The sequence below is a fragment of the Hyalella azteca genome, unplaced genomic scaffold (genome assembly GCF_000764305.2).
Source record: "Hyalella azteca isolate HAZT.00-mixed unplaced genomic scaffold, Hazt_2.0.2 contig5706, whole genome shotgun sequence".
Taxonomy (NCBI): domain Eukaryota; kingdom Metazoa; phylum Arthropoda; class Malacostraca; order Amphipoda; family Hyalellidae; genus Hyalella; species Hyalella azteca.
The window spans coordinates 523,044-547,407 of record NW_025935888.1 but is presented as its reverse complement, the minus strand read 5'-3'; the positions used below and the strand labels follow the sequence as shown (position 1 = coordinate 547,407).

At 40.5% G+C, this 24,364-nt stretch overlaps 2 protein-coding genes across 3 annotated transcripts in view; both read right to left on the bottom strand.

Annotated features, from left to right (window-relative positions):
• LOC125177923 overlaps positions 1-5,483 on the bottom strand; it is a 129,725-nt gene extending 124,242 nt beyond the window's left edge. The window contains exon 1 of the mRNA XM_047880615.1: positions 4,218-5,483. Within this exon, the coding sequence (XP_047736571.1) occupies positions 4,218-5,028 (811 nt within the window). The 5' untranslated portion in view covers positions 5,029-5,483. The remainder of the gene's footprint in view (positions 1-4,217) is intronic.
• A 13,254-nt stretch (positions 5,484-18,737) lies between these two features.
• Positions 18,738-22,993, bottom strand: LOC108675359 (pyrroline-5-carboxylate reductase). 2 transcript variants are annotated; one of them, XM_018163364.2, is made up of 7 exons: positions 22,881-22,993; positions 22,259-22,354; positions 21,184-21,335; positions 20,757-20,841; positions 20,259-20,460; positions 19,910-20,059; positions 18,738-18,951 (listed from the first exon to the last, which is right to left on the bottom strand). In XM_018163364.2, the coding sequence occupies exons 1-7, from the start codon at positions 22,975-22,977 to the stop codon at positions 18,888-18,890; spliced, it is 846 nt and encodes a 281-aa protein (XP_018018853.1). In that variant the 5' UTR covers positions 22,978-22,993; the 3' UTR covers positions 18,738-18,887. The 2 variants fall into 2 exon arrangements, with proteins under 2 accessions (XP_018018853.1, XP_018018861.1); XM_018163372.2 differs by having other exon boundaries at positions 20,757-20,838.
• Between the last annotated feature and the right edge of the window lie 1,371 nt (positions 22,994-24,364).

Genomic DNA, 24,364 nt, shown 5'->3' with positions numbered 1-24,364 from the left:
TCTTGCCCGCCTGACCCGTGAGCGCCTCAGTGGAGCCTGATTAAACCCGAAAAAAATATCACCTCACAGTAATATTAGGATATGTTAACCTGATTAAAATCATTCCTAGGCGTGAACAAAATTGGCCTAAATGAAGAAAAATTGATAATTTCCGTACCAATGCGACACGGACGTTGAGACTGTATAATATGCACAATTTTTTACTCCAAAGCCAGCAGACGCAAAATTTTTTGTTTCCTCCAACATAAGCATAATTAGTAAAAAATATAACTCAGTACTCACTGCAGTGAGTGACAGAGAGCGCATTTTCTCGTCGACTAAAACGTGAAGTCACGGACAGACAGACAGACATGACGAGCACAATAGCGCATTTTTTCCATAAATGAGAAAATGCGCGAAAAAAGCAAGAAAATTCAATGTTCAAACTACCTCGCCCTCCAACACGCGCCAGCAATAGCCGAGAAAGCAGTTAATGTCTCTCGCCTCGGAGTAAAATTTGAAATAGAATATAAATCAAACTAAGTCAACAAATAAAGAATTTCTCTCGTTATTGTTGAGCTTGCGACTCCCAAAAGCTTGTGGTATCGCAAAGTAAATGAATACAAACGGGCAGGATAAATTCTGGTGTTTTTGGCTGGGCGAGGCCGGTGACCCAACTTGCGATCGCACCCTGAAGACGTATTCATATTTAAGTATTCTCAATAAATAAATAAAATTTAGTATTCTTTCGAAGTCGCGTTACATTGCTTTTCAAAATTAGAGTATCAACGAGGACTGCCTAATGTTAGGTCATTGTGAGGCATTAATTGGAAAATTTATGGTTTTCAAAAGAGGTACGTACAAACATCATTTTCCGAGTCAGCAGTGAGATGAGACTCGCTGAGTCAGCAGTGAGATGAGGCCCGCTGAGTCAGCAGTGAGACGAGACTCGCTGAGTCAGCAGTGAGATGAGGCCCGCTGAGTCAGCAGTGAGGGCTCGCTGAGTCAGCATCGACAACACGTGTCAGCAATAGCGCCATAAATGTTCTATCCTCCATCAGGCGTGGTCCGTCAATACTGTGATGTTGCAGGGACCAATGGCCACAAGCGCGACCGTCATCACCAGCCTTCATACATGCAGGTAGAACTATACTAATTCCAGCTTAGAGAACATCTACATTAAGCAGGAATAATTATTTAGCTGCAAAGCAGTTTCACCAACCAGGATGCTGATACAAATAACAATAATGATAGTTAATGCATCAATAAACGAAGTGTTGAAATGAATGAATTAAGTTGACCGGGCAAATGAATGAAACAAAGACATGGGGACTGAGATAAGCCCATTCCGTGATAAATTGCAAGGCAAACTGCCTCTCAAGTCCCTGAAAGAATAAAAGTTTTGTGCATGCAGAGTAGGTGACTTGCATGCCTGAACGACTTCATTTAGATAAACTTGAATATTCAAGACAATGCAAGTCAGATGAGGACATAAATTCTGCTGCAGGCTTACATGTGAAGCTCAAGGATTACGCTTAGCTTAAGGCGGTTGGCTGGAGAGAGGAGCTGTACGTAGACCATGTGTAAAGTTCAGAGCTTTCATTAAAAGTTCTCGGCTGTCAAGCGCACAAAGCGGCCATGCAATGTCTTTTGCATGGCAGATCTACAGTCTAGGGCTATCAAACAACCAAAACAACCGAGGGCTTCGATGTAACTTTATAGGATTGCGTCTGCTCAGCCGAAGCGAAATTGCAGCAGACACAAAGATAACTGAGCAGTTTTGAGCAAAACTTATAATAAACCCATAATAGCAAAAAATGTGAACGAAACCCATAATATAATAATAAAAGGTCAAAGTTCTGTTACAAATTTTATTGGTTGAGCAAATGTAAGGGTCTAGAATACGAAACAAAACAGGATGCCAACATTAGGATCTGATCTGCTCATTTTTTCAGTGCTCAAATTTCAGGAGTGGGAAATTAGCTCATCGATCTTCATCAGCAGCAATGCATGAGACTGAACCATTTCTGTCTGAACTTACTGGCATAGCTAATTAATGGCTTAGCATTACGTTCATTACTGGCTTAGCTAATTACTGGCTTAGCATTACGTTCATTGCTGGCTTAGCTAATTACTGACTTAGCATTACGTTCATTGCTGGCTTAGCTAATTACTGACTTAGCATTTCGCTTAGCGTACAAGTCGCCTGTGTAATACGCTTGGATTTGACTCAAAATTAATTAATGTTATGCTATATGAAATCGATCATAAGTTAGCCACCAGCAAAGGATATTCTCAGAATTGGAAAGCCATATTTTTAAGCATGAAGCATTTAAAATCTATAACAGTCCTAAGATTGCATAATTTAGGACATATACATCAGTTCAGAGGAATGAGAGTGGGGTAATAGCTACCTTCAAGAATATAAATTCACGCCTCGCAAAGTTATGCGTGATAAGATATAATCCTGAAGTTCTACCTTCAAAAGCAGCAAATGATAGAAGTGAAAACATTATTTAAAATGTTTTTTGTGAAAGAAATATTGCCGCATGTGAAAACTTCAATCGGTACGGTTTGCATTTTTATTGGGAAATAACTAACTTTACTTATGTTTTGCCATTATAATTCTTCAGCAAACAATTCTTATATTTCATTATTGTCTTTACGATTATACCGAACTGTTTATTAATTAATTTTTCTGATTAAAATTTTAATTCCAAAAAATTATTAGTGAATCTCATTTAATTATGCAATCAAATGAACTATACAGCTATAAAACATTTAGCAATTTAAGGAGATAAGTCGCCAATTTTAGCTTCTAAAATCAGCACATGATGACAAATGTAACAAAATTAGAAGTACTGTTTCCTAATTTAGTTTTTTAAGTAAAGTGATGCGACGTATAAGAAAGAACACACATTGTGGTTAATTCCTAGAGAATCTTTTGATTCTGGTGTAAAAAATACAAAATCAAAATGATGCAGAATCGACCACGGCCAAGGCAAATAACTCTCTACGCCTGGAGCTGAAGGCATCAGAGCATTCCGCAAGGCACCGTAAATTAATGAGCTTTCATCACAAAAACGAATTCGAGCCAAAAAATTCAGAGAAGATGCAACGTTGAGAGTAAGGCAGTCCAGAGTCAGGCTAGGGGGCGAATATCTTCAGCGAGCGCTCCGCTTGATAAGAGCGCTGTTACGCCAACTATTGAATTCCACTATTTGATATTAGTTATAAATATGTTCGCCTGAAGTGAGTTATACCTGCTAAAAATAATTGCCATACGGGCAACAAATTCTGTCAAGTCACAGCATTCCTCCAGTCAGGTCTCTGTCAGATACCAGCATTCCTCCAGTAAAGTCTCTGTCACGTACGGGCATTTCTTCAGCAAGATTTAAATTCTGGCACATCGCAAATTACCCTCACCGATTACCCTCGGAGATTACCCTCATGGAATACCCTTACAGATTACCCTCGTAAATTACCCCACACATTACCCTCGAAAATTATCCTCACAATTTTCCCTCGTAAATTACCCTCACAGATTACCCTCACAAATTACGCTCGTAAATTACCCTCACATATTACCCCAGTAAATTACCTTCACAGATTACCCTAACAAATAACCCTCACAGATTACCCTCGTAAATTATCCTCGCATATTACCGTACCCTAGCAGTTACCCTCGCAGATTACCCTAATATATAACCTCATATATTTCTTTCATAGATTAGACTCACAGATTACCCTAACAGATTACCCTCACAGATTACACTCACAGATTCCACTCACAGATTATTTCATTGAGTAATCAAATAAATTACCACCAAGAACGGGAGTGTCACGAGGTAAAAATTATCATCACTCAGTCAAATAAAAATGCACAGTACAGGCCAGAGTAAACTTAGATTTCAGATGCTGGTCAAGATTTTTTTATTGAAGCAGGCACAGAAATTCTCAATTCCATTAATTAGAATATTTCGTCCAATTATTGCCGAAAGGTTTGCCGACCAGATTTAGTCGGGAGTATGTACTTTTAAACGGTTTGAAATTCTTATAAAAAAAATCACAGAAACTAGGAAATCTTTACAATAAATAGTAAAATGTTTTTGACAGCAATATAGTTTCAATTTATTGTTATTCGCCTCAGCCTTTCAATTAAGTTTTTTTAGACACCTATTGCAGGCAATCATATTGAAGCACACAACGATGAAGGAAAGAAATATTGAAGTACTTACCCATTTCGTCTATAGTTGGGGCCATGTTGAGAGTGAGCGCCACCAGCAATATCGCTCCCAAGAGGATGGACGCTGCGACTGATCCGATAATCCTTGCGATCTTTGCTCGTTTCCTCAGGACTTCTCCGTCCTCATCTTCTTCCTCCTCGTGACATGAAAACCTGGACGGTGCAGAGCTTCCGTCATTGCAGGAGTACCGATCAACGCCCGAAATGGCAGAGGCAGTTGAAACTTTCCGTGGCCGACGAGAAGTGCTACTTCGTCGCCTCGAAGACGACCGGCTGCTCCTGCTCGAGCGACGGCTGAGACGTTCGTCAACACGGAGCGAGTTGCGCCTGGACCCTGCAATAAGCAGCGCTTCTAAAGTTAAGTCGGCTTGTACGTCCGAGTTGTCTGTATCGGCAGCCGAGTGCCGACGTGGCGACGAAGTGCTGCTTTTGCCGTTACGTGGCACCAACGCGTCAGCTAACGTGAGACGTCGCTGAGGGCTGTAGCCGCGCACTCCAAGGACTTGGGGCCGCAGGCAGATGGCAGAACCAAATTCATCGTTTAGTTCTCCTGATGGCGATCGAATAACTTCGTGAGACCGCCGAAAATGGTCGTTTCTGTGGTGCCTTTCGCGTTCTCGGTGGCTACGGGAGGATGAAGGCCTTGGGTAGATGATGGACGGACGGCGGATGTCAGCCACGGTACCATCTGGCTGGATGACAGTGGGTACGAGTGGGTGAGTGGGTGAAGTGCTAATTTCTTTCTTGCTGGAGGGAGGCGAGTCTTTGGTTTCGATCACTTCAACAACAGGTACGATATCCATTTGTATTCTTGAACCACCAAAAAGACAGGAAGAATGAGAAGTAGACGAAGGGAAGCTTTCAAGAGAAGCAGAAAAATATACAAGAAAAGTTTTATAAGTTACATGATGTAAATAAGTATCACGAGTTATTCTCTGTAGAATATATTAGAAGCCATGATGTGACAGCGACACTCGACAGGTCTCCGTCCATCAAGGGCTTTGGCTGGACATTGTCATTGACTTCTTCAGAGCTTTAGAGTCTGACACATAATTAAGCCTACACTTAGGGCGCTCTAATTCTTCACAATTCTTTACAAGATTCATCGGACAAAATGTGCACCAGACTCGACAGTTTTAATGTCACCGTAGCTTTAGAAAAAACGTGACAAAAACTCTATGCTAGAAATGCTAACGATTATTAAGAATTAAATACGACGGTGTTTTAATTGTTATTAATGTCATAACTAAATACATTCTGTAAAGAAATGAAGTTGCCATATACATTTCAGTGAAATAAATCATGCAGTATTGCAATTTTATACAGTAATTTTTGCAAAAAATTCTTCAACAGTTTCTGATGAATTTCACAATCTGATTTCCTTCTCGCAGAGTTTTATCAGCAAGTCCGGAATAATAAGTATCGTCTTATCGCGTTCTAGTCTCATCCATATTCGATTTTAAGCTAAAAATAAAACGCGATAACTTCGACTCATGAATACTGACGAGGCTTCCTCGCCTTTTGCTGGCAGGAAAAAAAAACCTTCCGATTTTTTAGCAGACGTCAGTGAGCAGGAACCTTCATCAATCAGGAGACATTGCGCCACTGAAACATTACAACTTTACACTGATTTATTTGCTGGGTGACCACACATATATTTGCTATAAACATACCTTCGACTATCCTCCGGCTGCATTCGGCATTTTGGCAAGCTACCGGGAAATAGCACGGTACTATTTTAAGGGTTCGAGTCTTTGCTGTTTCTCCACGAATTAATGAGTTGATATTTGAAACAAAAATCTCAAGAGAACGTTGGATTATATGAGATAATAAACACAATAATTCAGACGGAAGATCATTTCGAGTGGTGAGAATTGACCCGTTGTCAGCCGACGCATATTAGGCCCCGCTATATGCGCAATACAATCAGAAGGATTCCGGCGCACTCTTCCCACCGTCAAAACTTCGCTGCTCCTAAAACTTCGCTGCTCAAAAACTTTATCTTAAAATCCAAAAGGTCAATAAGCCTTCGTAGGAAATCTTTGCTAGATATTCTCTGAAATGCTCGTGAGATACGACGGAAAGTTGAATTCCTCGGTTAAAAATGCGATCGTAAAACCCAAACGTCAATAAGCCTTCGTAGGAAATCATGGCTGGATATGCAATGAAATACGCGAGTGATCCGAAGGAGAAATTGAATTGCTGTCGAGACGTCACAAGGATAATGTCAGACGGATTACTGCTAAGGGGGGCAATAATTGGGGGTTTTCCCATAGCAATCGTGATTGTCGACCGTGTTGGAAACACTCAGTTTAAATCATGATTTATTTACAATTTTAAATGAGATGTATTGCTGCGCTAGAAAATTGGGATGGAATTCTCAGATGACGCGCACATCAGAGAAGAAGCAATTTGGGTCTGATCGATGGGTCTTGGATGAGCCTAAAGCAATAAAACTGCCCAGTGAGTGGAAAATTATGACCTATTACCGGCTAGTCTCGAGACCACGTGATAAAACTCATTGCGAATTTGAGCTTTTCCGGGCCAATGGCTGGTTTTACACTTATTTTACTGTTGCAGGAATTATACTTGCACCGAAGTGCAAGAATATTTTTACAGCAATCTTGTTTTCATTTATTGTTATTCGCCTCAGCCATTCTATTAAGTTTTTTTGGCAAAATATTACAAATGGAGAAATTCCTGAGATATCAAAGTAAGGCATCTATTGCAGCCAGTCAGATTGAAGCACACAACGAATTGAAGCATAGCCATAGTGGTTATGATCAACATATTTTATCAAGATGAGACAAAATATTCTGTCTCCACGCAAACTATACCGTATACAATATTCATTTCGATAAAAATCTAAAAAAAGACATTTCGTAAGGAATAATCTTGAATCTTTTCCTGAGGTTCAGGGCGCTGCACAATAAAGAGTGCAGTAAATACAGAAGCTGGTCGAGCGTTTAAGAGGATGGGCCCGCGATGTCAGCATTTTGTTCACTAAACGTACAAAGCCTTTTTAAGCAACTATAATATATAGAGCTTCCACAGCATGAGAACAAAAGCTTTTATTCTCAGGAGGTTTCTGGCTGTGGAAACGAGTTTAAAGTTTTTTGAATTCATTTAAAGAGGGATAAACACTTGAATTATAAGGAGCTTAATAGCTCAAGGAAATAAGTGAATTTTCTAAACTAAGCCAAGGGGACCCGTCCGCAACGTATCCAGGTAATACAGGCGTATTTTCGTTTATGTTAAATCCATGCATCCATTTATCATGACTATAATAGGTGTGATGAAATAACTGCTTCAACTGCAGGGCGACTAAAAGAAATTAAGTATTCCACGCCATGATCCTCGCTCCGGTAAAGCTCCTATGAGAATGTACGCGGACACGGATTTTTTATGCTGAACAAGGAAAAGACCGTGCCAATTCTTGTGATTGTGAACAACGAAACTTACTATGGGTGGAATCCGTTTGCTGTCAATGCAACATGCGAGTGATGCGTACAAATTTGGATCGGTTTAGGCATCTCTGGCAACAGTGCGCCCTCTAGTAACATGGCAACATAAAGTAGGATCTTGAAGTTTGAACTAAAGAACAAAAGCAAAACAATGAAAAAAGATAGGAGCTTGGACGTAGTGGTGGGGAAAACGCGAGCTGCATATCCTTGCCTATAAATATGCAGATTGATTCAAGACGAATCTCTTGAGAGGACACAGGCTACCACGCGAGGCTAAGCTTGTTCTGTCCAGAGAAGGGAGATGGAAGGGCAAGAAATGATCAAAATGTTACGTGTATGTAAATTCAACTTGTGTCATTCTGTTTCAATCTTTACCATTAGAATAAGGTAACAGCCAGCACCGCTCGTCGTATAATCGGCTGTCCGTTGAGACATAGAATCTTAACTAATTAACTAATTGACGCGTACGTTATTGTTTTTACAGCACAATCATCATGAGAGAGTTAGCTGGAGTATTGAAGGCCCATGCAGTGTACCGTGTCGGCTCATTAGGCAAGCGTGACAAGCAATTTAATATTAGGAACAGCGCCCATAAGCTTGTAGCGTGTAGAAAAAACGAGGGCTCGAACGAAGGAACGATAAAATTTCTCAGTAGTGGAGCCTTACACGATTTTTTCTCCGTTAAAGCGATCGCGAAGGAAATTAATTTTATTTAAAGACCAAATGTAAGAATTGGGAGATTATATATGAGTTCTATCTCATTGAAAAGGAAATAACATGAAGAACGACTAAAACCATTTAAAAATCTCTACAAAATTTCTAAAAGTTGAGTTATCATGTACAAAACACATGTTTCTTAAAGTTTCCATTCCTATCATGCAGTTGCGTATGTCCATAGATCAAGTTTGGATTTTAGAAAAAAATATGGAGTCAAATACAAAGCTAGAGAATTGAACTTTTCTAATTATAAGTTTGAATTTCCGCTCTTAACATGTCCTAAAACATCATTTTACTACAAAAATTAAAAATATTAAAAAAGCGCACAAAATCAATTTCCAGCAATTCGAACTCGAATCATGGCTCAGTCAAGCGAAAATAGATTTTACGAGATAATTACGCTGGCGTCAAGAGGAGTCTCGGTCTATGATTGAAACTTCTTATCAAGATTACTAGCTCGTCTACAGCGCGAAGCGTCTGTTCACGACCTGTTATTTTTATTTCTGTTATTTCATAAGGGAATTTACACGCACAGTTCATCGGTACTTCGCTTTACGGCATACTTCAAACACTAAATTGCATGCGCAAATGTTCCGTAATTGTAAAATTGCAATCGTTACAAGACATAACCTGTAACTTATTTCTTGCACGTATCCTAGAAATCGGACAATCAATTTTTTATAGCAAAAAATAAACGGCGTGCTTTTATCCTGAACAGTTCCTTTCGTGTAAAAAAAATAACGATAAAAACCATGTGGATTTACAAGATGGTTGAAATAAACCCAGTAAAGTGAGCTAATAAAACACCGATAGACGATATAAAATGCTCAACGGTCGAGGGATAAGAAGTGCTGAGTCTCAAGTTTCTAGAGAGAGTGCGGTGAAAACAGGATGCTCGGACGTTGTCGGGTGACATAAATTGCTGTCATTTGGTGTGGGAACGCAAGTTCACACAAATGTATCACCCTCGTATATGTTGGGCTCAGTGGCAGACGACGCAAAGCGTCTGGAAAGAAGTGTTATAGGGTGAGCAATGCGCGTAAATAACGGCCGGCTCTCAGCAATGAAAACTGGAGCAAGCCGTTACAACGATTGTTTACGGAGGCAACGCAACTGGAAATTCTGCAACGCAGGTGTGAATTCCGCGAGCAGGGAGAGAAAGCGATAGCAGCAACAATTTGTTAATTCAAGAGAATAAATGTTTGTGGAAATATTACTATATCCAATAATTGCAACTACGTCATAATAACTAAATAAAGAAGTAGCGCATCTAACTATTTCTAGAATTAGAATAGTTTTCATCTAAATTTTTCCTCAATATGTAAGAATTTTGTTATTAAAATTAGAAAAGGGGAACACATGTCATCTAGTCTCAATTTGAGCTGTAATAATACCAAAATAATCATTTCCGTAATAAAGTCGTATACCGCGCATTGGCAATTCAACAACAACGGTTCAGGGAATACGATGCTATAAATAGCACACAGGCACTGGCATCTCCATGTCAACGGGACGACGTCGCTAGACGCGCAACATTTGTGATCAACGGCGCAGATTTTAGGCAAATAGCGTCAAAGAGCTGTTCATACATTGTACGTTAACATGTACAGTATATGTTGTACGCCGCCTACCTATAATATTGGAATGCGAGTATTATTAATCAAATTAAAACATCAGGGAATCAAAATAATACTGGAGCAAATTCGTGTGCAATATAGAGAGAATGCAAGTGATAAACAAGTCTCAATATACAATATTTGGCTGAAATTAGTTAAGAGCCACATTTCCAATATGCAGCTCTACGTCCAACTCTACGCATGGCTAGCAGTAATCGTGTATGATCGTATTCACGGGGGCCGACTCATCCCAATCATCAAGAAGGATTTTAAATTTCGGTTTACATTAAGAGGATATGTGTGCATCTGCCTGTTCTATGCAACTGCTAAGCGTGCTTCAACACTTAAAATAAGCAATCCAGAATAGTGATAAACATTTCTTCATTCTCTTGCACCCTCAAAGTCTTGTTGTTCTGGGTAACATTTTAGAATGAAATTGTTATTATCTCTCAGATGTTAAACTAAAATTTGAAATTGAATCCCTAATATAATTTTGAAAGTTGAACAACAACTAACGGCAACAAAATAAGTAACTGCAACAAAATGTTGCAGTTACTATGATCCGAATTGGAAGAAGCTGATTTAAAATGTAACATGTCGCGCATGCAAAACTATCTGAAAATCTCATGTATGAGAAAACTCTACGCAAATTTATTTCCACATTTGAATAACGATGAAAAAGTTCACAGTACAAATTTGCAAGTGCACGACGCGTGTATCAAATACCCCAGAATACATTAGTCGAATTTAAAGAAGCCAAAAAGTTGCGATCGAATAAAAATAAGAGGAGCAATACCGCAAAATCTTTCCTGAGAGATCGTTGGAAATGAAGTCAGGTCTATTTGCCCAGCCGTGGTCTGTGGACACGGTGAGGCGGGACGGTGTGTCAAAGGCCCGCGGGCAAGACATTCTGTGCCGCAAGAAGTCGAGAAGGTGTCAGGGACTTTCTGTGAAGAGTGACAGTGCCGTGAGGAAGTCGTGACTCGTGACACTGACGCTCACGTCTCGAGATAGAAGATTTCATCTCTCTGCACAAAGATTTCAAACCAAAGAATTTGGTTTGAAAAGGTTGAATGGTTTGGTCAAGCCATTCAGAGTTTTAACTTTAAATCACAGGAGAGATCCTGATATGTTTTTGACATATTAGCAAGAGCGATAAGCATGTAAATCGAACATAAAACGCAAATAGGCTGCCGCCATGACCCAGACTAAATCAAATTGATGATACCTGACAATGGGCCATGCTTGTTTTAAAATTTAGAGCGAGGCAGATGATTAGGTTTTGCTTAAAGCTTATAGTGAGGCGGGCGTGAAATCTCTGGAGCCGAAAACATTTGACAAAAAAATGGAGCATGATTCAACGCCGCGCAAAAATATCGAGATTGGATCCCACTCAGTTCGATGAAGGCAAAAACATCGGCGCGAGAAGCCGTTCCTGTAGTTGAAGGCGTACCCTGACTGCGTTCCAATGGGAAGGAAATCTCTTTTCCCGAACGAGAAACGTTTTTTTTTATTCGTTTATGTTGTCGTAAGTTTTTCTTGTCGGAGCTCCGTTCTGAGTCACAACTGAGAATAAAACTTACACGTTTTTTTCAAGCTTCGAGTTGCCATCTTCGGGAGCAATATAGCATTTCAGAAAGGACATCATAAAGAAGTTGGGACTAGTCTTAGACAATAATTGATTCGGATTCATGAAACGCATATTTTGAGCAATGTTCAGCATCGGCTTGGAATGAAGGCGAGGAGAAAGTTACATCACTTTCATTCTTATAGAAACGTTTCTACTTCTGCGTGACAGAAAACAACGACACTTGGAAAGTTCTGCGAATCAATATGAATTGGAGAATAATAGAGGTTATAAGGAGCTATCACAAAGACACTAAGAGATTAGAAGCATGTACTTAACAAGACCATACAATTTCCGTTCGCGTTTCGTGGTGGTATTCGCTTAGTCCACTAGCCGCCCCTGTATTAGAAAGTTGGATAGGATGGGCCGCCTTCGCTCGAGGGCAGCACTATCACCATCAAATGATGGAATGATCACCATATTGATGGAGTCCACCATTACAGCCGTTTGCCTGGACCTGCGCTGGACCTTTAATGTGTTTACCATCAATGTTATAGTCAGGGTTCCATCGGAGGAAGTTTGCTCGCTAACATGACAAGCAGCACAAAAAGGAGCACAAAAACAAATCCCTTCCTAGACTTCTATCGCTGCCTCGTTATCGGCAAGAAGAAAACTCTTCAGCTGGTGTCAAACAACTCGGAATATTTGTTTTAGTTCAGCCAGAGGCAAAATCTAACCAAATGATATCAGATTAAGATCATTTTTAAATAAAACAAAGACTACATTGTCTAATGTAAAACTAGGGGACATTTTTTAGAGAAAAAATTTCCCCACAGCTATCAATTAAACTCGTCAGCATCGATCGCATGGTCTCATGAGAAATGCTTACTGGAATTACCTTTCTATTAGTCGTCTGTTCACCAATAATGCCATCTGAATTAATGCATTTCACTGAACTGGTAATATCACTAGATCCTGCACCGCAATTGCAAGATTCGCATTCAGAAAGTTCGCAATAGATAAAAACTATTGTAATTATTTTGGTGATAAATTTGCTTTGGCACAAGGCTTAACAAGAACCATTACACCATGAAGTGGATGCTCTATAGTCAGGATAAATTGTGCAATATTTTCTACAGAAACAGTCAGCGGTCATGTTTTTTGCAATTGATACATAATATCGCCTAAATATTTCAATAAATTGGCTATACTAGACTAGAATAGAATAGAATATAGAAGTGTCGGCGTTGAAGAAATAGGCCCATGGCCTGCACTAATTAAGTTAATGACAAAATTTACGCCAAACCTTAATTATTTCAACAAAATTTATGTCTGCTTATGGAGGTTGGCATTTGTTCATTTCAAGTTCAAAAACGTTTATTTTGAGACCATATATGTAAGAAATAATGAATATTTATATATTTATAAATATAATATTTACCTACCAAACGTGTAAGAAATAAGTTTTTCAATATCATTATTAGGTAATAAGAAGTTCAGTTTCAATTACTGAAGCTTTATTATTTTCTATGAAGGTTAAGTTTTCCTCCAATTCGTTCTATAGAGGCTTACCTACCTAGGTACGGTAAGGTACCTAGTACATGGTAATTCATTAGGCTATGAAACAAATTAGCAAGCAGTCGGCAGTTACGAGTGTCAATTTGGAGAGAATCTTACAAGCAGGAAGTCATTATTCGCCGTAGCTGCGGTCGCTCCCCTGCAAACCACATTGGCGCGATTTTTAGTTGAATTTGATCATTAAAATACTGTTTTGAATTAAATGACTACTGTTTCTGAGCCATTCTTTACACACACTGTTGAATGGTATACAACACATTCGAACTTCATTTAATTTTACACTGAACATACAAATTTTGCTCTGGAATCCGGCAACACAGAATTTTCAAAGGCGTAACTTGCACACACCTCCTCACACGGCTGACGGGCACTGAATGCAAGCGTCGGATGCGTGCAGAGGGTCCGAGATCGTCAGCGAATCTACGTCTCCCCTGGGATGGCCTTGGCTCAGACCAGACTCCTCCCGGTGAACTTTAGAAATTATAAATTAAATGTTACTCTCTCCGCATATTTGAAGTAAGTAATACTAAATAAAACTTTTTCGGTGCAACACTAAATGGTCATTCCGCAAGCATTATATGACCTCTTTACAGTGCAACACTAGAAGGTTATTTTATAAGCATTACAACCACAAGGCATCGCACTGCGAAAGACGCTATAGCATTAACCTTAACATTGTTGTATCGCTATAGCATTAACCTTAAAATTTTTGTATCGCTATAGCATTGAACCTTAAAATTTTTGTATCGCTATAGCATTAACCTTAACATTTTTGTATCGCTGTAGCATTAACTTTAACATTTTTGTATCGCTATAGCATTAACTTTAACATTTTTGTATCGCTATAGCATTAACCATAACATTTTTTTATCGCTATAGCATTAACTTTAACATTTTTGTATCGCTATAGCATTAACTTTAACATTTTTGTATCGCTATAGCATTAACCATAACATTTTTTGTATCGCTATAGCATTAACTTTAACATTTTTGTATCGCTATAGCATTAACCTTAACATTTTTAGCGCATTTTATCATTTATGGAAAAATGCACTATTGTGCTCGCCATGTCCGTCTGTCTGTCTGTCTGTCCGTCTGTCCGTCCGTCTGTCCGTGACCTCAAGTTTTCGTCGACGAGAAAATGCGCTCTCTGTCACTCACTGCAGTGAGTACTGAGTAATATTTTTTGTAACGATCAGGCGATGTGGTCTCAAGAGCAAGAGCAGAGCTCCCCTGTTTGTATGTGCCAGACTATCAAGCCAAATAAACAGAGGGGCAAGTGGCGGTGCGCCGTACCCACCTGGCCAACGTTTATGAACATTACTGAGGCATCCAACATAAAATGTTCCAGCCGCACGAATCAGCGAATCAATAGCCGCACGAATGTGGCTGAGCACTAAGGGAACGTTTATGTACCTGGGCAAGTACACAACGTTTATATTCCGGGGCACTTCAAAATTGATTGCAAATCTGGTCATTTACAGAACGTTTATATATATACTTCCTCACTTTGAAAACATTTATATATCTGAGGACTTTGAAAACATTTGTATACATAGGTATTTCGAGAACGTGTATTTAATTTGCTTACCTAGTAACATTTATTTACCTGGGCACTTTGAAAACGTTTATATAGATGAGCACTTCAAGGGTATTTCTGTGCATGGGTATTTTGAGAACAATCGTACGCCTGGGCACCTACAGAACATCTATATACAACGTTTATCTTCCTGTGCACTTAGTGCTATATAACTTTGAAGTTAAAGGACTTTCATTTGCCTATGCAGTTTGAGAACGCTAAATACTCGGGCATACTAGAATCTTTATATCCCCGTGCACTCAAGTTTATCCTCAAGTTTTGCTCAAGGACCTATGAATGTTCAACTGTTTAGTCTGACATTTTCAAGGAAAATGAAATTCATATCAAGGGAAAATTTTACTCGCAACAAGTGTTTTGTATTGGCATAAAACATGGCTTTTACTGAACCCCTCGATTCTGGGATCCATGAGTGACGATGTCGAAGTCGACAACGGAAAAGGATTTGGGAGTTAATATCGACAATGAGTTGAAATTTTCTAAGCATATTGAAGGTCAAGTTAATAAAGCCAATCAACGACTTGGACTGATCAGACGCTCTTTCGAGCTGTCTCTTATACACATCTAGATGTGTATAAGAGACAGGGTATGAACATCTTCAAAAACAGACGAGACGAAGCTATGCAGGAGCATATGTTCAGTCTTAAAATGCCTAGCAAATTACGGACCAGGCAATAAGTCCAGCAGCTATCTCAATCAATCGTCAGTTATGGAAAGATCGGGTTCCAAAGGCCGGATCCCTTGTGATTCAAGTCACGAAAAGTTCAAGAATCGGCAACAGGCCATGGGCCTATGTCTTCAACGCCGACACTTCTATTCTATTCTATTCTATGAGTAATACATTTAAAATTGTTGTAAAGAAAGGCCAGTGCATTCGACATCATGTTAACAACTATTGTTAAGCTAACGGTGAGGCACAATAATAAAAAATTATAATTGTTTTTACTGACGACCACAATACTTTCATTAGAACTACACTATGACACACCAGTTGCATATTGCGAAGGTGAAGCAAGGTTAAGCAAATATTGCAATCGAATCTCACTCCATTTCGCAACGACGTCCCTTAAGTCGCATCCAATTTCTGAATGAAATTTTTTAACGCTTGAATGAGAATTTTTGTAGTATTTAGCTGAGAATCGAAGTTTTGGCACGACACTTACCTCGGTCAGCATGCCGAAGCGCTGTAAACATATCGTATCACTTCAGATTACGTCGAGTTCCGGTGTAGGGAGATCGAAAATTAAATCTAGGGACCCGCCATTTTAAAGCAATGCATTAATCAAGAGCTGCTGTCAGTGAACATGTCAACAATTTACAGACATCGTGCACACTAAATCTGAGTCGGACGCGAGGTTTCCCCAAACACAGAGACGTGGGCAACCGCCTGCCGTCCCACACAAGGATGAGTGTAACGGCGCTTAGGCTACGGCGAGCAGACCACCGACACAAAATACTGTGTTTTTCATAATATTTACCATGCCAAATGCGATTCAGAAGCGCGAGATAGTTTGACAAACAAGCTTTTTTAATGAAAGAAGGCAGAGCTTGAATCTACTTGGTAATTTTGCAGCGCAAGAAGGATGCGATTGCTTCATCTACAATGATTCAACTCGTTTATTGTACAATCTTCTGCGTCTTGAAGAAACAAGTCAGATTTACCACCAAAAATTTTAATAAATATTATTTGCCGGTCACTAAATGATTCATTTATCAGTAACGTATATGAATATTGCAATTCCTGAGTATAATTTATGTTGAAAGTTATGTTCCCGGAGAGTGACATACGGCGGCAGAGGGTTAATTGCTTTATGTCTCTCATAGGCGGAAAATGTAATCTTAGATAAACATGAATACATAACTTTCATTCAAGGGTGAGTATCATAGCATACTAGCAGAAGCTATAAGCAAAAGTTCGGTAAAATCGAAAGGAAATAACGAAAGCAGGAACATGAAACTATAGAATATGTAATCTACTGAATACCGCTTCGATGAAATGTTCTCACACCAAGGGAGCTGATTGTTCAGAAAGTGAAAGTACTCTCTTATATTGCTTACATAGGCCTTTGAGAAACTGATATTTTTATAGGTTACTAAAAAGCCAATATACCCATTACATGTAAGTATTTGAGTAGAAAAGCGGCATAAGAGAATGAAATGTAAATAAGAAACGTACTGCCACCGGTGAATGTCAAGTTGATCATGAATATGTTCGTTGGTTCATTCGTAAATTTCAGTGTTTTCACTATGATATCTATTATATCAAATTTTATCTAATATAATATATTATCTATATAGTAATAGATAATATTTGAGATCGATAATCTATTATCTATTATATCAAATTTCAGGTTCCCTGTGAGGTTCAGACAAGTCGATTCAAATTAGCTCGCTTATAATTAAACCCAATACCGTTATCATGCCTCAAGAAAGGATAATATAGAGGCTCACAAACACTCACATTTACTGCACATTGCCTAGCGACACAAATGAATAAACAAAAATGCTACACTAATAAATTTCAACTTGGGTGAAGCTCAACCAGAAACACAAGGTTTCAAGAAATTTCACTTTCGCATGAAAAAAAAACCTTTGCATGCACCTTCACTTGGCCTCCCAAGAAAGCTCTCTGCACATCACGCCGCAGGAGAGGCTGTAAGCCCATCTTATAGGCTTGAAAGGCATTAATTTTCGAATGATAGGTGGATTTAATTGTGTACAGAAAGCGGAGGAACTTGCGCTAATTTCATTAACTTTTACTATACCAAGTGGCGTTGAAGTTGCCTATTAGTAGCTGCATGCCTGAAGAGATTCCATCAGCACCAGTTTCTCATACCATAACTGCTACTTGCGATGATAGTGTAAGAGATTTGCGGTGGAGATGGCTATTGTCTTTATATTAACGTTAATCGTGGCTATTAACGCAATTTTCGGTTAAAAGTTGACGCTCGTGGCACCGATGAGATCAAAATAATACAAATGCCACAACAAATTCGTGGCGCAATTGCTATACTACATGAGTAGGCATAAATAAATTATAATTACATTCATAGTCAGTTGGGTACTAGCAGTATAATCAGTATCAAGGACATCATAAAACAAATAAACAAAAAGCTTTAATTGTAATGTTGGTTTACAGTTTAGGAGCCACATTTATCACTCGTGTTGCTATACCAATGTCCGTCGGATCCTTTCGAATTTCAGATCTTTCTGTCTTACAACCATCCTGGTACTTTACACGGTAGACATTCTGGGTAAGCGCTTAATAAGTCCTAAAAATTTACAATGGCATGCATCAAACGTAGAAAATAAACCAAGAAAACCGTTTAAAATATATTAAGATCATGAAAAAGTATAAAAATTCACTGACAACTAATAACATCACGAAAACCGTTTTAAAACTATTAAGATCATAAAAAAAGTTATATATGTCCTTCGAAAGTTAGTATGACGATGAAAATAATATGAAAACTATTTGGAAACTAGTAGAATCATGAAAATTTATTAAGGCTGTTTGAAAACTGAAAAAGTGTACAAAATTTATGAAAAATCTATGACAAATGGTTGAAAATGCATTGGAAGTGTATGGAATTCGTCTGGAAAGTGTACGCAGAATATAAGATGGAAATGCTAGGAATGAGTCATAAGTATGTTACTGAAACATAATGAGCAAGCATGAAGAATCTAAGAAAAATGTTAAGAAAATATGAAGTGAACGTATTTAACATGTTACAGTAATGTATTAAAAATATTTATGAGAAGAGTTGCAGCTATAGACTAGGCTTTTGTTCATTCAATGAAGGTAATATAATGACACTTCAGATCCAAGAACTCCAACCAGGTTTAGCGCACGAGATTGAAGAGATATTTTTAGCGCATTTTCTCATTTATGGAAAAAATGCACTATTGTGCTCGCCATGTCCGTCTGTCTCTCTGTCTGTCCGTCTGTCCGTCCGTCTGTCCGTGACGGCAGACAAACAAACACCCAAGCATCCAGAGCTACATTCTGAAATATAGCATAGATTTTCGGGCAATGAGAAATGGGTGCTAAGAGGAATAAGCTGTCGAAAAAGTTGCACGGAGCTCCAGAGGTTCCATATGCATGACATGCTTCACGTCAACCTCATTCTTGTCCCAGTTCCTTGGCTCGCAAGGCTGCTCCCTCCACCGCGCAGATCAGAGCGTTCCTGCATAGGGTAAAGTGAGTCACCACCAGACCCAGCGAGGTAGGCAAGAGAGGGCATAATAGCGTGAGAGATGGACGATGTTAATATTATTATAGTTACACGTTTTTGTCATTGTACTGGAACTTGAGCACAAAATTTGTTATCACATACATGGCTCGAGATCTGTAATGTTGAAGCATAATCCCGAACGATATGTTTAGGGTGGAAGACAGTCGACAGACGAGCCAGGAAAATTACAGTTTGACTTGTAAATAAACGAAATAGGTAGTTACATTTCGCGTAAGCCTGCTCTGGCGGTCAGGAGGGTTCCGACAGCTGAATTTTTTTTGAAGATATTCCTATACTATACTGCATATGCTTTGGAGGACATTCATACAGAAGAAGAGTTTCGCACTAGGGTTCAGCGCTACATCACTCAGAACTTTTAAGCCCACACGAGCGTCAGCCACTGCTGACCAAGCCCTAACTTCCGAATGAACCCCAGATGTCATCCCCTAACGACCCGGCACACTCACCAGCCCTTGACAGCCCCATCCATGCACTAGACCCCAACGGCTCCATCCACGCACCAGCCCCTGACAGCCCCATCCATGCACTAGACCCCAACGGCTCCATCCACGCACCAGCCCCTGAAAGCCCCATCCATGCGCTAGACCCCAACGGTTCCATCCACGCACCAGCCCCTCAGCCCCATCCATGCACTAGACCCCAACGGCCCCATCCACGCACCAGCCCCCGACAGCCCCATCCAGGCACTAGACCCCCAACAACCACATCCACGCATCAGCCCCTGACAGCCTCATACCTTGCACTAGACCCCAACAGCCACATCCACGCACCAGCCCCTGACAGCCCCATCCATGCACTAGACCCCAACAACCACATCCACGCACCAGCCCCTGACAGCCCCATCCATGCACTAGACCCCAACGGCCACATCCGCGCACCAGCCCCTGACCTGAAGCCATGTTCCTCCAGCTTGTGAATGCCGGCGATGGTGGTGCCACCGGGCGAGCAGACCTCGTCTTTGAGCTGCGCGGGATGCTTGCCGGTCTCCTGCACCATCGTCGCAGCGCCGCGCACGGTCTGTGCTGCGAGCGCTAGCGCTCTGTGCCACCGATGAAACATTGCATTGAGTAGAGAAATTATGGTAGTGAATCAGAGAGAGAGAGGGGACATTAGGAAGGAAAAGAATCTTTACAGCAACAGATTTGTTAAATTATGACGAACATTTAAATGCTTTGAGATTTGAATTGAATTGCGAAGTGCAATAATTACGAAAACATCGGCCATCTCTGCCTGCTTACAGATCTCGAGGCAGTCCCATTTTAACGGCGCCGTCGGCCAAGGCTTCGATGGCGACGTAGATGTAGGCCGGACCAGAGCCGGCCAGGGCCGTGACCGCGTCTATCTGCTGCTCAGGGACCTCCCGCACGAGTCCCAGACAGCCAAGCAGCGCCGCAGCGAGGGCTTTCCGCTCGGCCGACAAGACGGACTCAACCGCGTAAACTGCAGATCAAGCGAGTCATTGTGTGTGCGATGGTGAATAGAAAGATTACTCATGAATTTACTAGAGCTACCGTACATGTGGCAGGCAGTGATATTATCATGCACACAAGTGAGATGATATATACGCTGACAATATCATATTCAAGGGGGTTTCAAATGCTATCATCCTAGATCTTAATTCCAACAAACGCACCATTTGAACGAAATGGCGGTTTTGCATTTGATGCTTCATAACAATTTTGCAGGGATTAATCAGAATAACTTTAATGCATGATTGAAAATCGCCAGCAACTCACCACAGCAGCCCTCGCCAACGCGGGCGGGCGTGTTGGGCATAGCCCGCACCAGACTGAACAGGTCAATTCGCTCTCCAAAGGCCTGCCGAGCAACGAACATACGAGAACTGGTAGATAAGTTTGGCGGTGCTTACGATGGATAAATAACCAAGATGATTCTTGTGTGTTGATATCATCGTACTATTGATAAACTTAATGCGTAAAAAAAGATGGTTGTCGTAGACATTATTATGGTATACTCGTTTGAACCTCTTATAAAAAAATGAGTACTTTAGTAAGTTATAGATTTGGCGCTACGGATGTATAATCCTGATGGATGGATCAAGATTATTCTTATAGATTAATAACATGGGGCCAGGAATAGATAATTCTAATCCTAAGATTAATGTATGTCAATTATTATTTTTCTTATCGTTTATGTAGTTACTTGGGAAAGTTTCTGTATGGAGACACCGGCCATCACAGAGATGAAGAGAGCGCGTCTACCACCATACATGAGGGCAGGGGCTATGGCGGGCCACACGTGGGGCTTGACGCAGAGAAACACCACACCATCCGAGCACTGCTTCAGCAGAGCCACTGCAACACACGTGATACTTATCTTACTGCACCACCACGCGCACTGCAACACACGTGCTACTTATCTTGCTGCACCACCACGCGCACTGCAACACACGTGCTACTTAAACTACTGAACTATCACGCGTCATAGTCTTCCCAATCGGCGCTGGTATCAAGCGCGTTGATGGCACTGATATGAAGCGAGACAGAAGCGAGACAGTATCCATGTCTACAATTTCGTACTCTTGCTAAAGCGATCTGCCTTGAATTTTTCCAATGCCAATGCGGCGCGGGGTGAAGGTCTTGGCTCATAGCAGCGATGAACGTCTAAATTACTACTTCAAGCTCGGGATGTCCAAGTGGACCATCAAGATTGCAGCAACGAGTTGCCAGTTTAAATCACACAAATGGTTGATATTGTGATCAAAAACGCTAAAGTAGCTGGTGTTAAAAAAAAGTTACAGAACAACATGGCCAAATAAAAGCTGATTACGCTATACTTAATATGGACATATAGCCTATAGAGAGCTGGGAGATATTTACCCGCGGTTGATCAAGTTCCTCACGACTGCATGACTGCTTTGAGTTCCTTTTTTCTTGCTTAGTATTCTTATCAACTTTTGAAGTAGAATTGATACTAATCAGTAGAGGGAATTTCTCAATGGAAAAACAATGATCAAATTAAAACTATTCGAAAATTGCAAACCGGTATTACAGTCATTTTAAATCGACAAATAAGAAGTATTAAGATTGCGTTTTATAATATTTGAATTAATTAAGATTATATGGTCACGCATTCAAGCAAATCGATTTCAAATACGCGGTTCTAATCTTGCGATATTGTGTACTCATTTTGAGACATTACGAATTATTTCGTTCGAGCTGTAGAAAATAATACACAGAAAAAGCTTTGGATTTATGTCTTCAACTCAGAGGCCCACCGTTGTCGGTGGTGGTGGCGATACCGCGCTGCCGTAGCTCCGCTAGGCGAGTGTCGGTGCGGGCGCTGACGATGAGCTGTTCCGGTGCCACGGCGCCTGCTCAGGCCACCAAAAAAGTCTTCGCCAAACAAATATCAGAATTATGTGGAGAATCCATAAGCCCTCGTAAATTATATTTCACAAAACAAAAAAAGTATTTCATTGCTTCATAATTTTCAATACCGAAACAGTCTGCTACTATATCGATAAAATGGCGACGTAATTAAATCCTAGTGATAGGAGGTCCAGCTCGAGTCGTGCACAAAGTACATCAGTTGATACAGCAGTTGTGTATCCTAATGAATCCCAGTTAATACATCCCGTTAACGAATCCAAGTTTAATTATAAATTCATACATTAATTAATTCAGTTATTCACCTACAGCGTCAATGTTTACTGTACAGTCCTGTGATGTTTTGCCCCCAGGCTGCTTTAATCTGCTAGTCAAGCTCAAACATTTCTGGAAACTCAAACTCCACTCACTCTGGGGGAGTGAAGTAGATCCCCTACATTACAATTTATTTCCAAGCTCTTCATAGGACTCCTTCAGTCACCCGTGATCTTGTGACAGGCAGATTCTCACCTTTCTTCAGCAGTGCAGCGATGATGGCAGATGCCATATTGCCAGCGCCGATGAAGCCTATCTTTAATTTTTCTTTGTTGGAGCTTAAAACCTCCATAGCTGCCAGGAGTAACTATTAGGATAATCGGAAGGAAAAGTACATTTAAAGGATTTGTTTTTCCTTATAGTGTTTCGCAAATAGCAGTCCCAGGCTACGCTGAAGCACCGCCTTCGTATACAGACGCCCCCAGCTCTCGTCAGGTATTTTGATCCCAGGCGCAGTGGAACGCATCATGCGGGCTAGCTGATGTACGATGCGATCATCGTGAACTTCGCGCAATTTATCATTTCGCATTAGCAGGCCGTGTTAAGAGGACCCAGAATGAAACGCTGATTATAAAATATTTGGCATAATTGCGTTGTATTCTCAGGACATCTCGTAAGTGCTTTGTTTGTATAATTTTGCGTTAGAACGCAACTCAATAACTAATATCTACAGGCCAGGTATACGCTAACTTTCCTCTACCTAAAGTTACATTTGATTTATCCCAATGGGTGCTATTTAGTGGGAAAATCGCACGTCTCGTGATAACTTTTCAAAGATACTCTGCCGCTAATCGTCGGTGTAATAATAAAATCTTAAGCAGTTTTTTTCAATCAAATTCGTCTAAGTTTGTATGGATATTTTCGCAGGATAACGCCACACGTCTAGAGTTTCGTCCAGCCAAATCGTATAATGGCGTTAACCACCTTTCTAATGCATTACCACAACAAATTAAACTATTTTTCGGCCATCATTCAGGTGCTATTATCTTCATATAAAATATTACTTGGCACAAACGAGGCTTAGCCAAGCATGGAAAAAATTTTCCATGACAGAACGTGAACCTAAAGAGCGATATACGTTGGTGAGCAAGAAAGAACCTAAGAAGCATTTTAGCGTTAGGGTACCCACACAGTGAAAGCAGGTTGCCAGCGTGCTGATTACCTGCTGAGGCTGGCGCCTGAAATTGAAATAAATAGGCCTGGCGCTGGCCTATTCGTACAGGTTTTCACTGTGAACACTTACATTATTATCCTATGTTCATTCTTGTGGCAGGTTGAAACCATAGCATACAGAAGCCTATTCGTACAGGTTTTCACTGTGAACACTTACATTATTATCCTATGTTCATTCTTGTGGCAGGTTGGAGCAGGTTGCCCGCGCATGCAAACCTGCTTTCACTGTGTGGGTACCCTCAGTGGGTAAACGTCGTGGTCTGCTCGGGGTGCCCAGGGAGCGCAGCGGTTCCCTTAACGCACGAACGGCGCCCCCCAGAGGTGGTAAGGAGCAGAACTTTGTGATGAAATGAAAACGACTGTATCCGATCAGGGAACAGGCAAAGAGGGCTTCGAACAGGCAGGAGAGGGCTTCAAACAGGCAAAGAGGGCTTCGAACAGGCAGGAGAGGGCTTCAAACAGGCAGGAGAGGGCTTCGAACAGGCAGGAATATGGCCCAATAACCA